General features: G+C 37.2%; 1 protein-coding gene across 1 annotated transcript; it reads right to left on the bottom strand.

Annotated features, from left to right (window-relative positions):
- Positions 1-2,998: 2,998 nt before the first annotated feature.
- Positions 2,999-16,094, bottom strand: LOC140244396 (ryncolin-2-like). Its single transcript, XM_072324036.1, has 5 exons — positions 16,080-16,094; positions 15,290-15,335; positions 6,218-6,360; positions 3,952-4,213; positions 2,999-3,436 (listed from the first exon to the last, which is right to left on the bottom strand). Exons 1-5 carry the CDS (start codon positions 16,092-16,094, stop codon positions 3,189-3,191), a joined length of 714 nt encoding a protein of 237 aa, XP_072180137.1. The 3' UTR covers positions 2,999-3,188.
- Positions 16,095-17,464: the final 1,370 nt, after the last annotated feature.

Genomic DNA, 17,464 nt, shown 5'->3' with positions numbered 1-17,464 from the left:
TTGGATATTCCCTTCGCCGCCTTGAATAAATACTAAGCGCACCGCGTTTACAACAGAACACCTGTGGACATACCATGAGCTCCATGGACATACAGAAGACCGTGCTCTTGTTTCTATAGCGGTTAGCCTCGATTCAGAAGTACAGGGATATAAAAACGAGACCAAATTGGTTAAAAATTCATTTATTAGGACTAAGCTACTCATTTGGAAATGCTATCATAGCTTGATAAGCATATCTATGCCTAACAAACAAAATGACACCAAAAAGGTATTGCCACCTGAGATGGTACCAATAACCAATTTTTCGCCTCTTGGCCCATGGACTAAAAGACCTTCGTTAATATATTAGTCCATGCATGGACTATGAACGGAGGTCTTTCTTTGATCCAACTTTCACCACCGCCACCTGATTATGTGCATCTTAATTAGTTACATTCAGACGTTTTGGACAATGACGATTGTGTAATCGTGCATATAGTCACTGTCAAAAAACCGTTTCCCCTCATTTCGGTCCTATTTGGCTGAGGTGCCTTTTAAGATTCAACTGCCTTTGGAATAAACACCAATGATGGGGAGCAGCAAACCTCAAACAATGACAAATTTTGCGTCACAAAATTGGAAATAACTGAAGCGGACACTTGCGGCCACGCATGTAACGTCTCTGAATGGTAACACAAACATGTCGTCTATCTGTTACTGCCCATAATGTGCGACAAAATGGGGGAAATAGATTACAAAGCACAGTAAACCTGCCTAATTATTTGCTTTTACTTGTATTTCGCAAATGAAATTGCTTTAGCGATTTTCGCAAAATACGCTACAACTGCACATGCATTTTTCTTGATTTAAGCGAGTATCTATCTTCTGCGCATGTACTTTTTTTAGATTTCTCAAAGCGCCGCCTTGTTGTTTTTATCCATAGCTGGCTGTCGGTGGACAAGACTGGATCAAAGCAGGAAAGCACGTTAAAATTGTTTTTGTGACGCTTTTGATAGGAACAGGTGCACGAATTAATCAACGAGCGATGAATGTCCATGTGTATAGTAGGTCCATGGTCCATGTGTGTAGTAGGTCCATGGTGTAATATACAACAAACTTAAAGGCCGTGTCACACCATAACGCGGGCTTGTGGTGAGGAGGTAGTTTCCAGCACGTAGAAGATTTTCAGCGGGCGAACAAGAATGTTTGCAATTATCATTCATGCCTTGTCATACCGTACGGGGGAACTTCTGCGGCTTGACTTGCGGGGAAACAAATTTACTCCAAGTTGCTCTCCGCAGTTGGTCCGCCCCTTATACTCGCAAGTATAACGCGTCCAGCAAGTAAGACACATGCGCTGACTCGCACAAATCCTTTTCCGCCCTCAGGAATGTCCAGTATGCTAGAAAATCCCTACACGTAACAAGCCCGAGTAGCTTGCCCGGAAAGGTGTGACAGGGCCTAAACACGGTTGCGGGTAAAAAAAAAATATGCGTGCGCACCTCCGGGCGACTACTTTCGAGATACATGCTAGGTACTGTCATGTGCGGATATCTACGGGGACCTCCGGGTAGTCAAAATTGTTCTTTGCAAGTCGCACGCAAGGCTGGTGTGACACGGCCTTAAGACTATGTACATGCTACGTGTTGCTTATCGGCAAAGTCGCATTAAAGTGCAATTAGTATGATTAGCATCATATCACGATTGTCAGTTGTCACAGGTTTAATGTAATATTATAGTCCCACTGCATTTCTAATGCTTCGCCTTAAACTCTTCAACAATAAAAGGTTATGAAAGGCAATCATCGATTTTCTGTTGTTTCACAACTCATATTCTTCACTTCACCAGGAATGTAAAGATATCATAATAGTTCCTAGATAGTCTCATCACAAAATCAATAATAATAATAATGATAATAATAATAATAATAATAATAATAATAATAATAATGATAATAATAATAATAATAATAATAATAATAGGTCTTATTTACCCAGGGTAACCTCTTCAGTGTTGCCACTGCTCTACCAGAGGGCCCTGCCATTATTATTACCCCAGCGTTGCCAGGTACCCATTTATACACCTGGGTCGAGAGGGACATGGTGGGTAAAACATCTTGTCCAAGGACATAAGCGCTGGGCGGGATTCGAACTCGGGTCCTCCGATCGGGAGTCGGGAGTTTTATCCACTATGCCACAGCGCCTCCACAAGCAGTCGCTTGTGGGGGCACAACTCTCCTGGTCAAATTAAACAAGCAAGTTTCTCCATATTGTTTTTTATGAGGAGTGACCTTCTTAGTTAATCGCCATAAATATGAGGAGGAACAGAGACTATATATCACGAAGATACATCGCGCCATGATCAGCCACTTCGTATGCAATTAGCAATATTATTGTAACTTGATCATGATACCAGCCGTGCATGCTCAACGCGATTTTTACAACGCGTCACTGTTTAGCCTTGTACAGAAGAGGGTATGAAAACATCAGACCAGTAAACAACATTGATACTTACTTTAACCCCAAACATCTAATGCTGTGTCTATCATTATTTTTATCATCCTCTATACGTGTCGAGCTCCCACATCTTCATCGATCCCTAAAATGATCAAATAAATATTGCACAGTTCTACAACCGAACAACAGAGGGCAGTACTCAACTACTTGAGAGGACTAGCTCTAAATCCACTCAAGATCTTTTAATAACCGACCGTCAAGCAACAATAATATTTGTAATCATTGAGAAAAAATACAAACACTTACGAAAAAAAAAAAACAGTGTAAAAAACACATCTTAGACTCTCAACCGACAAAATTCATATTTGTACAGGTTATAAATGAATGCACTTATACGCATGACCTTCGGTAAAGTTATTCATTTCTCTTTCTCATGTGCATTTGTGCTACTGTTTTCAGTTTCGACTCATCCGGATGTATATTGGACATATCGTTAGAACACATTCGGAGAAAACTTCCTCGAATGTTGGCCTTTTTTTCAACATTTGCTTCCGTTGCAAATCATTAAAGTGCCAGATGAATAAGACCCTTCATCTTTTTCAGGTTCCAATAAAGCCATTCCCAAACCGCGAAAAAACAGAGAGCAAAAAGACTGTCTTTTAAAGACAACCTAACTCAAGACTTCTTATCAATATCATGTATGGCATCAAGGATTTTGAGACATTGGTCGGCGAAAGAGATATGATAACTACACTAAACACGAGGTCTGATCTTTATCTCCGAGCCCTTCAAAGAGTATAAGAGCTCGTGCCAGGCTCTCCACACGATCCCGTCCGAGGCAACGGTGACTCCTGCTCCGTACAAGCCATTGAGGTTGACCGACTGGCAGGCGTTATACCACCACGCCCCTTTATGTGCAATTGCACACACCCAGCCAGCGAGATCGTTGTCTTGGTCCGAAGTCGAGAACTGCATTCCGTTGTGGTAATCCATGCTGTTTCCTGTATACCACATATTATATTATATTATATTTATTTGTCTATTTATTCATTTATTTATTTATTTATTTATTTATTTATTTATTTATCTATCTATCTATCTATCTATCTATCTATCTATCTATCTATCTATCTATTTATCCATTCATTTATTCATTTACTTACTTATCTATTTATTGGATAGAAATATTATTACAGCCTTTGTACGCCATTTCTTCTCCAATCCGTCTGTGCATGTTCTCCATAAAGGCCCCCTCCCTCCACAAAAATGCGTTTTCATGGGTATTAAACTTCAATTAACCTATAGGCCTACTGTGTCCTTTGTTTTCTCGTCTTTTGTATAAGACCCAGCAGACAATTGCCTTTAGATAATGAATAATTGCAATAATGATAAAAATATTCAAAAAGTAACCATGATAATAATTAGCAGCAGTTGTATTTTGCGTTATTTATATTGACCAGCTGTCTTACATACTGCAGTTGCTTACACAATGTGTGATCTATATGGTGTAGCGTACCTGCGTCTCCATAGTAACCAGATATCGTCAGACGATACTTGTCGCTCTCGTCTGCTACATCGAATGTGGTGTAAACAGCGTATCTCGTTTCCCCAGCATGGTCTTCCAGATCGAAGCGGACCTCGTAGGATTTCCCGCTGACGATGGCGTGGATGTTGTCGTTACCGAGCCAGAACTCGCCCGTAGGGTCCCCGAATCCCGCTTTATAGCTTGCCCAGTCCAGGTTGAAGTCGACAACCCCATCTTTACGACGTTGAATCACCTTTAACGGTTTGAGAAAGAAAGAAACACACACACACACACGCACACACACACAAGAAATATGTTGGTCAATGGTCCATAAATATGGGTTTTGGTATAATTGATGTCATAATTCTGATTGTAACCGCAACGGATAATGATGTCACACATAATTTATATTCACTTTTGGATTGAACGTGGAAAATGATGCTACAGTCTTACACGGCCGGATTTCGAACCGGGTCCATAAGAAATTAAAACCGTATCGACCCGGTTCGAGCCGTAGAGACCGGCATTGACCCGCATCGTAACCTGTGTCAATTCCTGATGGATTCCGGGGGCTACGATACGGCTGTGAAAAAATTTTGGTCATGTTCAAAATTTTCTCACGGATTTCAATTCCGTATTGATATCCGAATTGACCCGGTTCGAACCGCATTGACCCGAATCGACCCGCTGCAACCCGCAGCGTAAAACCGTATGGACCCTTGCCGTATACCACACTGCCTTCATGCAACGGATGATGACAAGGTTAACATTCGGATCGGTACGGGTCGATACGGTTTTAATTCATTCCTTACGGACCTGGTTCGAAATCCGACCGTGTGTACATTCCATTCCGGGACTAATCCGGTTCATTTTCACCCGGATCAAATATGTTTTGTGACCCGGCCGTGTGTGACTGTAGCATTAGGGTCACATGCACCGTATTGGCAAATCCCTGCACAAGAATTGTGCGGGGAGGAATGTAAACCAATGTGGCCATCAATTATGGATAAAAACAAGTAGATAACGAATTATTTTCTGGCAGGGATGTAATATGATCAGTTTGAAGTGACAGAACTCATGACTTTTTCGGTGATAGATTACGTCGCTTTTCATTGACAGGTTGTGGCTTGGTATTCAGAGACGCTTCCACGGACGATCCCAAATTGATCATGTTGATATAATTTGTTAAACCCGAATGCAGTTAACTCATTGTTTTTTCTCTCTCTCTTCCTTCTTTGGATATGATCCACTCGCTCCCCTTAATTACCTTCTTTTCTTTACGTGGAATAAAAAAGATCTTCCGAAGCTTCACGTATTTTTCAATGACCCGAGCAGTCGTTCGCATTATTATGGAGCCTCCCAATGAATGTATAAACACTAAAACCACTACACAACCTCAATACTAATCACGTAAACTGGGGAGATGCCAGGGTGGAAAGCCCATTCATGTCCGTCGAAAGTGTTAAAAAGAATAAGATGAAACAACAGAACAGTAGAACTGGAAAGGAATAGCGTTGGCGCCATGTTTTCAAGGGGGAAAAAGTGCTGCTGTTTCCTTTTCATATAACAATTATTTTGTGCACTTGCTTATACATCTCGTTCATTATTTTTTAAATTTTCTATATGTATTCAATTGTTGTGTTGTAAACGTATTTGAAGTAATGTTTAATATTAGGAATAAAACTTGATTTGAATTGAATTGCTGTGAATGGAATATTAAATGACAAAGAGAGAATTGGGTGAAATATGGTAATTATTGAGTGGATTCACAGGTCTCGAGATCTCTTTCGATTTTCACTATATACCGTAATAATTCTTGTCAAAAATTCTTTAAGGTGAAATAATATCCTTCATATCAAATTATTGAGGGTTTATTGATACTTGACATATTTGAAAGAAATGTTGCAGTTAGTGAAGTTACTGAAAAAGAATCTGAAGTTATAATATATCTGTTTAGATAAATGATATGTATGTATCATATACATTTCTTTAAACCCATGAGAAATATGAAAGGCAGTGACGTGAGCGCCTCTTCTACTTTCGATAATTTTTATATGATTGCCATCGGTATGATTGTTTCGAGAAAACAGGTTTTACTTGAAAAGCCTTAGTATTATATAGTTCTTTCTCATTTTCCCCATTATGGTCGTAATGCTAATATATTTCTTTGACTGTTCTCCTCCTATTCAAGTCAAACTGTTCACATCAGAGTCGAGTCATCCTCTGTAAAGACGACTAAAGTCTCTTGGTGTCTCACCATCCAGCCGCCCCCACCGGACGTCATATCGCAGAAGACGTCCAGGGAAGAACCGTTCACCAGGTGGATGGGAAACATACCCGACGTCTCGACTCCCTGTCCGTGGTTCCGGATTTCGCCGCAGTCCGTAAAGTTGTAGGTGGCTGTAGAATGACATCAATTCAATTAATGACACAAAGGCTTGGAATTATGATTTGCAGACGGTTGCTTTCCACCTATCAAAGGTTTAATTATGTGGACAGAGTCGCAGAACTGAAACAATAGGGAAATTCAACGGCCTTCTAACTTCTAACTACGCCCGATTCAGCTAACTTACCGTAAAGACTTAAAAGGGGTTCATGTACTTAAGAGCTGTAATGTTACCAATGTATGTCCTATACTGAAAATGACACGCATGTTTATTAGAATAATTACCAATTCATCGTACTTCTTTTTGATAAGCTCAAGGCGTATATTTGACCCCCACGCCACCCCAACATACTTTATTATTTTTTTTCAGTGATCTTTTTATTAATTCCATTTCCTTTGAGAATATAACAATTCAACTAGAAATGTCGCTTTGGCGACTGGTATGCCTCCGCCATAATGCATGATTTTCCCAATAGGTCTAGATAGTACATGTGGACAATGTGTGATTACATTTTCACAAAATTGGCAAAATATTGAAATGACAAGTTTGTCACAAATGTGTTGAATGTCCACCTTCCTTGACCTAGGTTTAATTGGATGAATAGGAGAGCATGTATCTAGGGATTTAAGGACTTTAACTCGACTTTGACCCATTCATACATTTAGGCATTGAGTAATTTTCAAGGTACAGGTGTGGAGAAAAAGTGCAATTTCTGAATTGAATAGTAAATTGTTACCATTTTCATCAGGCCCTTGACCCTAAAATTCATAAGATAATCACTTTCATGTAGAACATGCATAATATGTACTAAGTTTCAAGATAACTTGAGCCACTTCCGAGATATGGAGGAAAAAGTTAGTTCAGCACTTTCACTTGATCTTTGACCTTTTGACCTTTGAGGCAAAAAAAGAAGGTAAAAAAAAAACTTTCCAGAGAACTTCTATTAGGTTACACATGTATGCATACACCAACTGTAAAAAAAAAAATAAATAACCCTGCTGGCATTGCATGATAGGAGGGAAATAGTAAAATTTTGAAGTGTTGCACTTGACCTTTGACCCCTGACCTTTGACCCCATGAACCCTACATTCTCTAGATAATCACTTCCAGTCAGTATATGTATATACTATGTTCCATGAAGATACCTTGAACAATTTTCCAAGGTATGGAGAAAAAAAAAGAAGTTGTAATATTTTTACGTGACCTTTTGACCTTTGACCTTTGACCTCATGACCCAAACTTTCACCAGAGAATCTTAATTAGGTAATACAATGTATACACTAAGTTTCAAGAAAATATCTTCAAGCATTCAATAGATATGGTGGAAATAGTGAAATTTTATGTATTTCACCCTGACCTTTTGACCTTTGACCTCATGACCCAAACTTTCACCAGAGAATCTTAATTGGGTAATACATGTATACACTAAGTTTCAAGAAAATATCTTCAGGCATTCAATAGATATGGTGGAAATAGTGAAATTTTATGTATTTGACCTTGACCTTTTGACCTTTGACCTTGAGCATGTGCACCCAAAAGTTGATAGGCACAACTTTACCCCCTAATACACATACATGCCAAGTTTCATTAGGATACCTCAACAGGTTTTGATAGTTACCTTGTCCACAAAATTCATTACGGACGGACGGAAAGACGGACGGACGGACGGAAGGACGGAAGGACGGACGGACGGACGGACGGACGGACGGACAACCCGAAAACATAATGCCTCCGGCACCACTTCGTGGCGGAGGCATAAAAAAAAAAATACACACATTCTACATAACATCTGTCATAAATCATGTAAATGTTCCTACAGTTATGAGACATAATCCATAATCCATAAAACAAGAATAATCATTCAATTCATTTTAAGGCAGAAGTCAAACAGAAGAAAGAAAATAGAATGAATTATCCGATCATTCCTTTACAACTACAAAACAAACAAGAAAAATTCATATGCAATTGTAAGCAATTTAGCCAAACACTAGAAAAACAGGAAATGAAATTTCTATTATATTAAAAGAACAATAACAACAACAACAACAACAACAACAAAAACCACCCTCATTCCCACCTTTCCACCATACCCAACCCTCAACTACTCATAACTTTAAACTTTAACCCCCCCCCCAAAAAAAAAAAGAAGAAGAAAAGAAACCGTCCCTCTCATATCTAAACCACCTCCCCATCCTCTACACAACATCCACCTCCTTACCCGAGACAGACACACTCCCTCTCATCCACCTCTCATCTCATCCACCTCTCATCCATCCACCCATTCACACCCACCCACCCTGCACACACATCCACTTAACACACACACACACACATCCACACACACACACACACACACACATCCACACCCCCTGCACACCCATTCACTGCACACACATTCACTCAACACATTCACCCTGCACACACCCTGCACACACTCAACACATTCACCCTGCACACACATTCACTCAACACAACACACAATTATTTCTGCTCGCATTCAGAACATAAATAATTATACTAATTATGCTTAGGATATATGCTGCATACACACAATACACACAATGCTTAGGATATATGCTGCATACACACAATACATGAATGCACATACACATATACACACAATATACATATACATACACACAATATACATATCCACATACCTGCATATATATTTTATATATACACCCCCTGCACACACATTCACTCGACACAACACACATTTCTGCTCGCATTCAGAACATAAATAATTATACTAATTATGCTTAGAATATATGCTGCATACACACAATACACACAATGCTTAGGATATATGCTGCATACACACAATACATGAATGCACATACACATATACACACAATATACATATCCACATACCTGCATACTGTATATGCTGACATTTTACTTTATAAATTATCGCATTATGGAGTACGTGGGAAGGCCTTGGAGTGGTTCAAGAGTTACTTGTCTGATAGAAAACAATTTGTTACAATATCAAAAACAATGATTCAGTTATCAGAGAAGTCAAATGTGGCGTCCCACAGGGAAGTCTTTTAGGGCCGTTCTTGTTCATTATCTATATCAATTATTTTTGTCGTGTATCTGAGGATCTCTCTTTTATTCATTTTGCAGATGATACAAACGTATTTTTTGCCCATAATGATATTGATTTTCTTGTTCACAAAATTAACATTGAATTGAATAAAGTGACAAATTGGGTCAGAGCTAATAAGTTATCACTTAATGCTCAAAAAACGAAATATATGATTTTCAGCAATACTGTTGATAGTTTAAACACAAATATAGTTTTAGATGATTCTCATCTACAAAGAGTATCAAATATTAAATTCTTGGGGGTCATTGTAGATGATAAACTTTCCTGGAAATCACATGTTGATAATATTTGTAATATAATATCGCGTAATACAGGTGTTATTAATAGAATGAAATTTCATATTCCACAAAAAACATCACTTATGTTATATTCGTCGTTAATATTGCCTCATTTGAATTATGGAGTTTTAGTATGGGGCAACACGCATCAGAATTTACTTGAAAGAGTGTCCCTCCTGCAAAAGAAAGCCCTCCGCATTATCTGCCATTCCCCTGTACGTTCTCATACAAACACGTTTTTACCTCTAATAAGCTCTTAAAAATCAAAGATTTATTTTTGTATAATTTAAGCCAATTTATGTACAAGTATTGTAACAATTTGCTTCCATCTATTTGTAATTCCATGTTCCTAAAAAACCAACCATTTCATGAATAGCCCACTAGGCGTTCCAATGAATTTCATTTACCCCTCTTACGCACGATTCTTGCTAAAAATGCACTTATTTATATCGGCCCAAATTATTGGAATTATCTGAATCATGATATAAAAAACGCCCCATCCATACATTCTTTCAAGAGGAGACTGAAGTCCTTTTTATTGCAGTCGTATAACTTTGCAGGACACAACTAGCCATTTGGCCTTCTTTCTCACATACAGACTTACTTTTTCGTCTTTCAAGAATAAATTGTAATCTTTTGGATGTCTGCTGCTACGCTTTCGCCAAAAGAGTCAAAGACATGAATGTCTGTCTTATTCCTGTTCTCACGTCCCTTCATTTCCTTGCTTTTCTCCTTTCAGACGCTACAATCACTTTTTTCCCCCTCCACAACCATTATCTGTTTCTCTTGATACGCTTCTGTCGAAGATCGCTGTCTCTGTTGTGCATTTTCGTTTGCAATTTTGTCTTCTATTCGTTCAGCGTTTCCATTCCGTTTTGTCCCGTACAGCATTTTCTTCAGTAGTTGTTTTCCTGTTTAGTCTTGTTTCATGTTTGTTCACGTCTGTTAGTCTTGTCCATCCCGTTTTGTCCCGTACAGCCTTTTCTCCAGCAGTTGTTTTGTTGTCTATAGTCTTGTCCTATGTTGTTCACGTCTATGATAGTAAGTATATTTATCTGTGAATCTAGTTCTCAGTGGGCTTCCAGACTTCTTCCTCTTTTTTTTCCTCTCCTTTTGTATTTATGATGCTTCAATTAATCTGCCCATTGATGTTATTTTTCCAGAGGAGCCCACATTCTACAAGCTCTGTCTTTTTAGTGGGTCTCTCCATTTTTCGCACTTTAAGCAAAGTTATACATGTACCTTATTTCGATCACTTCTGTTTTTTTTTTTACTACAATGTATAATTACTATAAGGTCCTCCTCAACTGTTTCACATTTTTTTCGATACATAATGTTCTGTTTACCTTATTCTCTGTTGTCAAAAGAAGTGTAACTTATATGTTTTGTCGAAAAATGAAATAAACTTTGAATTGAATTGAATACTCAGTATATATTTTATATACACAATACTTATCTCTGAACTCAAAAATATCTAAAGAAAAAAAAAGTCAGTGATCAAACACGCTCGCGCGCAAACACACGCACACACACACACACACACACGTACACTCACACGCAAAACGAAAAAGAATCGGCTATCGCATCATATCGATACACAATACAATCTGAGCGAAGGGATATTAATGAATTTGACTATGATTTTGAATTCGATGTATTATCTTACTTTCGCAAAGTTCTCCGGAGTACGGATAGGGACAGACGCAACGAAATCCCTCGACGGTTTCCACACATGTCCCGTTGTTTTGACACGATAAGGGGGTGCAAACTGCATTGATTGCAAGAAAATTTGCCGGTGTTAACATCGTGATCACTCTCTTTATGAATGTCTATAACACCTAATATCAAACGAATGGCTCTTACTATCAATGTATAACTACCATATAAAATAGTATAAAAATGTTTAGCCCGTCATCAATACAAATAAAATATATCTATCACTATATATCACTATATATATATATCACTATATCAAAAAAATATATATATTTTTACAATAATTTCCCACAAAAAAAAAGACTAATCTTATAAACACATCCTAGACCCGGGTGAATGAAATAGGATGTGTTTATAAGATTAGTCTAGGATGTGTTGACAGGAGGAAAGGATTTATTAGCATAGTATATTATCTTATTGGATTGCTCCTGAACGTTTCTATAATTTCTTTGATGTAAATACGAACGTAGTTGTAATAGGTTTGTTGTTGTTTTTTGTGGGAAATTATCGTAAAAATATATTTTTTTGTTCATGAAGTTTTGTTGGAAAAATGAATAGCATAAGAGCTGCATTTTTTGTTCAGTAAACTCACGAAGTGTTGAAGTGTATTAATTACAGTGTATCTCATATGATAAAATATATGATAAAATCAAATATATGATAAAATCAAATATATGATAAAATCAATCTATCACTGTCTATGATCAAATATATGATAAAATCAATCTATCACTGTCTATGAAATTGTCATTTTGATTATCATTATCTATCTTTTATGGATATCATCGTCATCAATGTATTCATTGTGCATGTATTTGCATTTTACTTTCATTTCATTTATTTGTTTTGTAACTTTTTATGAACACAAATTTTACAAAGAAAGAACATATTCAACGTATAAAACTATTAGGAGACATATTGATATTGTGAAATCGACTCTCGCGTAAGTCGTATTTCTTTCTTCTTTTTTTTTTTCTTTTTCAGTCCCGAGCGCTTCGACTCGTGCGAGGTTTGCTGTGTATGCAACATTTGCCATAGCATGTAGCTTGTCAATATCACATTTTCATACTCATTGCTACCTCTCTGTACAATTCCCTTTGAGGAATATTTCACTGCAATGTTGTCATGGGAACTATTATCATGTTCTCGTCGTTTTTTTTTTGTGTGTGTGTTTGTGTTTGTGATGTAATGTATTTTGTGAGGCAGCTCACCACAAGCTTTGCTTTTTTGAGGTTCTACCTTCCTGTACAATAATTTCATGCATGTGATTTCCTACATGGAAAAAAGGATGGAAAATAAATGTTATACAAACTTGAACTTGAAACAAACTTGAAATATAACATTACACAGGCTTTTCAAAATCAGTGAGCAATATAGATTGTATTTTACGATGGTTTTTCTTAATGTTTGATGGGTTGCAGGGGTTGAATAAAAAAGCAGAGTTTGAAGGCGTGACAACCCTGGAAGAAATCTATGATCTGTATTTATTTGTACTTTTCATTTCCCATGAAAACAGGAAATTGAATTTGAACGGTATATCATTTTTTTTTTTTTTTTTTTTGCTTCATATTACACTTTCTTTTGTGACTTTAGGAATTCCTTGATGTCGCTGGCCGGAAAGAAAGTGACAGGTTCGATTTCACTAATTCTTTTTTTTTTTCCCGACATGTTTGTTAAAATATTAAGATCAGCAGTTGCAATCTTACAATTTCATTTGCATACAGAGGTAGACAAATTAGGCCTAAGTGATTAAAAAAAAGAGAAAAACTTTCATAACACATTCTGTATACTCGTACTGAAGAATATCATACCATCTGCCCTAACTGTTATTACTCATCGTAAAACGAAACGAAACGAAGTGTACTGCCATGACTATGGTGAAAGGAACTGATGTACCTGGTGTGGTGCAATGTAACCCACGGGTAGACTCGGCAGACAGGATACCAGTAGGAAGAGTTTTCTTCACCAGCTGAAGGGTGCCATGTACCCCATTGGGTATAGATGGACAAGGTTGATTTACTATGTCTTCGCAGATGCTGTTCCCTGTCACATTTTTTTTTAAATATGAAAATATAATGCCCATGATTCGAGACAATTCTTTGTAAGTACAAATGTATATGCTGTCAAAATTTAGCTCTCAATTTTTTTTTTTTGCTCATAAATTCGTTTCTTCGTGATCTGTTATTTTTTATGTTAATCTGTACAATTATGTTTTTTTTTATTTGATCATTATCAATGAATTATTACTTTCTCAATTCAATCCTATCGTATATACACGCTCACTCTATATACGTTTGTGATTTATTCGCTTAATACTATAGATCAAAAATTTGAACTAACACCCATACAAGATGGCTTACAAAGGGTTACATCACGTTTACGCCCTCGTTTCTTTCTTGTATAAGAAAGTTCATAATCAAATGCATCACTTTTGTCCTTGCGGTTGTTCAGTTTCAAAATCGTTTTTATGCTTATCCACCATCATCGTTGTGTTTAACACATACTTGCAAAGTACACGTGTGTGTGCTTCGACAAAAATTACAGACAGACAGACAGACACACACACACACAAATGAACTCAATTGAATATGTTTAATATCTAAAAATATGAAGACACGTTCCATTTGCACGTATACTTATATCACACGTTAACACAACATTATTGCTACCCGAAATGCTCTGGCCTTATTTTCTCCAAGGACTTAGGGTTAAGTGTTAGGGTTATGATATGGTTTTAGGCTTAGTTTGATGTGAGGACTAGGGTTAGGGTTATGTTGGTGGGTAGAATTAATGTTTGAATCAGCATGCAGATATTCATGGGAGCAATATTTATTGTCACAATTTCTGAGCAAATGCTAACCTATAGTACATTGTATATCACATCGTATATCCTAATAAACCAAATTGTGAATAGTAACATGCAGACGGATTGATTGGGTGCATCATCTGTAATTCATTAGATAGAAAGCATACGACCCTATAAGTGAGAATCGTACAGAATTTGACGGAAAGCCACGCCATTGTGTCCGAGTCAGACTAATTTAGTTCGTACATGTTAATCTCGTCAACTCGACCTTGATATAAGAGTGACATTGACGACACACACGAACGTGTTGCAAGAAATAATGAGGTTTAAAAAAAATATGAATGATATCACTGGGTACAATCATGATAATATAAGAGCGTTATACGGACTGATCAGGGCTGTGGTACGAGTCTCCAAATCCTTCAAGGTTAGAAAAAGAGCACTTTCGAAAACAGTCGAACGGAGAAAAACGCAAAAAACAACAACAAAAACAATTAATAGAGAGAAATAATTATAGTAGACCTACATTGTACTGATAATATTAATATACCACACATCCCACATGCAAGTTTTTAATTTCTCTATGAAAAGTGATTTGGAATCTTTGCAATTATTATACTCGATGTGTAAATATATAAAGATGTTTCACCACGTAACATTCCTCTTTTGCCGAAGTATCCAATAAAGAGATCTGTATAGGCCTAAACATCTGTGATCTGACAATGTGCGGGCAATCTTATGGAGGGTTGGGAGTTTGTGTGTAAAACAACAATAACAACATCAATAATGATAATAAAAATAATGATGATGATGATGATGATAATAATAATAATAATAATAATAATGATAATTATTATTACTATTATTATTATTTTCATAATAACAATAATGATAATAATGGTAAGAGCAACAAATCATACAACAACATCAACAATACAGAACTGTCAACGCTGAAGAGCCAAACGCCGTAAATGATAGATATACACCGTAACTATTGTAATACCAATGAAAGACTCGATTTATAACTTACCTTGAACGTTAACAAGGATGCAGGCGAGCAAAATAGTCGCCACTGTCTGTATGAAAATACAAAAAGGGAAAAATGAGCAAAAGTTATAGTATGGAGGACACTATAGGTTCTGATAACCCCATTTCATAAGCTGTGTACAGATGAGCCAAAAAGTTTTAAAACGGGGATGGAAATAATGAATTGGATTTTTTTCTCCATTATTGTGGCCGATCAACAATCAAATTTAAACCCATTCTCTCTTTATAACGCACATTGTTTATGGCATCTTATAAAAACGCCACATATATCTTGTTGAAATATGAGCAGGAAAGCGAATCAACCATATATTTTCCTCATTTTTTTCATTAACCAGAAACTTCTTTTATCATTCACATAGATAAAGCAACACTGATGGACCACGAAAGCCCTGCATTAACGGAGTAACAGATCAAAAAACAACACTTCGTTTGATTACTATTCAAAGTTTAACTGCAAAAAAAAAAAATAATAATAATCAAACTAATTTCTGTCGAGGCGAGCATTTCGACGGAAGAGAGAGAGCATTCAACAATAGTCAATCCAAGTATGGCTGTTCACGAGATCATGTTAAAAAATTCTGAATGCTCATCATAATTTCCGCATTTTGAATATTTGCCTGTTATCAATCAGCATGGTACTACACTTTGATATCAATGTGAATTTAATGACAACATCACGTTTCCGCAGATAATACAGTGTAGAGATTTAAAGCCCCATTAGGCATTGTTAGGATATACAAGTAAAGCAGCCAATCGTAGCAAGGATACTGTACCTGTACAATTGCCATCGTGAGGAAGGAACGCTGATCTCCGACGCAGAGTACGGCACGTGTGATAGAGCGTATAGAGTTAGAGGAGTGAGCTGACTATAATATGCACCAGATATTTTTAAACGAGCAAAATGCACGCATTACGTTATCACCGGTTATGGTGTTGGGGATAACTTCAGAGCGCGCATCGCTACGGTAGATGCCCATTAGTTTGATATCTCGCGCTGAATGAAAAGTTCCTCTAGACAAAATTGAAAAGAGTAAAGACAAAAATTAATCCGCTGCCCGTGGGCGATCATGCATTCTTTTCATACGCATTGGGACGTGGCCACCTTTGTCACAATCCCATCTGTAGATTAAATTAGATTGTTTTTCTAATCTACCAACGGATGTCGGGGAGAGTTAGCTTTTGTTGTTGATTGATGAGGGCTGACGCGCACCAAATATTTTGAAAAATATAGTACATCTTGTACTTGACGCCATCGATGCACGCTTTTCTTTGGTCTCCATGCGGACAACGGCCTTCGAAACGTTTGATTAAGGCAATTTAACACACATCAGAGAACACCGAATACACGTACACTTTGCTCACGTGTACAACAGTGCAAGGGGGGATTAGGGTCAACTAATTTTCAAAATATCTGAATCGATGTCTTTGAATCCACGTACGTCGATAACACATTCGTTGACTTATCCTCAGCGGAATGAAAAAATGAATAAATGAATGATTACAAGGGGCCTTATACTTAGTGTCAGAGCAACTTCACGAAAACAAAAGAAATGTGCCTTTTTTATTCTTTAACTAGAAGCGGGAAATTTAAGCTATAGGAGGGCAATTACAACCTGAGCACAATTGGGAAAGTGACAAGATTTTTTTTCTGCAGGTTTGAAAGTTGATAACGTTGGGTATCGTTCATCCGAGTCTTGATCACGTGACAGCTTGACCACTATGCGCAGTTATTGCTAATTGCATGTATGTTTTATACATGTATATCACTTCAAATAACACCAGTATATGTTTGTACTATACGCTTCATTAAAATCGCAAAGCCGACTCAAATACACGTTTTGGTCCGTGATTTGCATTTTATTGACGTATAATCGATTCATAAAGATACATGCCTATAATCCATTGCATTCATTCGCCGGATTTAATTCAATGCTCATTTATAATTCATTGATTGTTTTCCTTTACCTATTCAGGGGGACCACGAGTCTTGTGAATGACAAGCGATATTGGTTTCCGATTATTTTCTCTTCGTGTTATGAGTATCATTCGCCAATACTCAAACAATAACCCTGACATAATGCATATTTTATTTTCTCTGCCGTGGCATCGTAAAGGCTGGAAAATCTGGAAGGACAAATGACTTGCCATTGAATTTACT

Source organism: Diadema setosum, chromosome 2 (assembly GCF_964275005.1).
Source record: "Diadema setosum chromosome 2, eeDiaSeto1, whole genome shotgun sequence".
NCBI lineage: Eukaryota > Metazoa > Echinodermata > Echinoidea > Diadematoida > Diadematidae > Diadema > Diadema setosum.
This window is presented reverse-complemented; position numbering and strand designations above follow the sequence as displayed.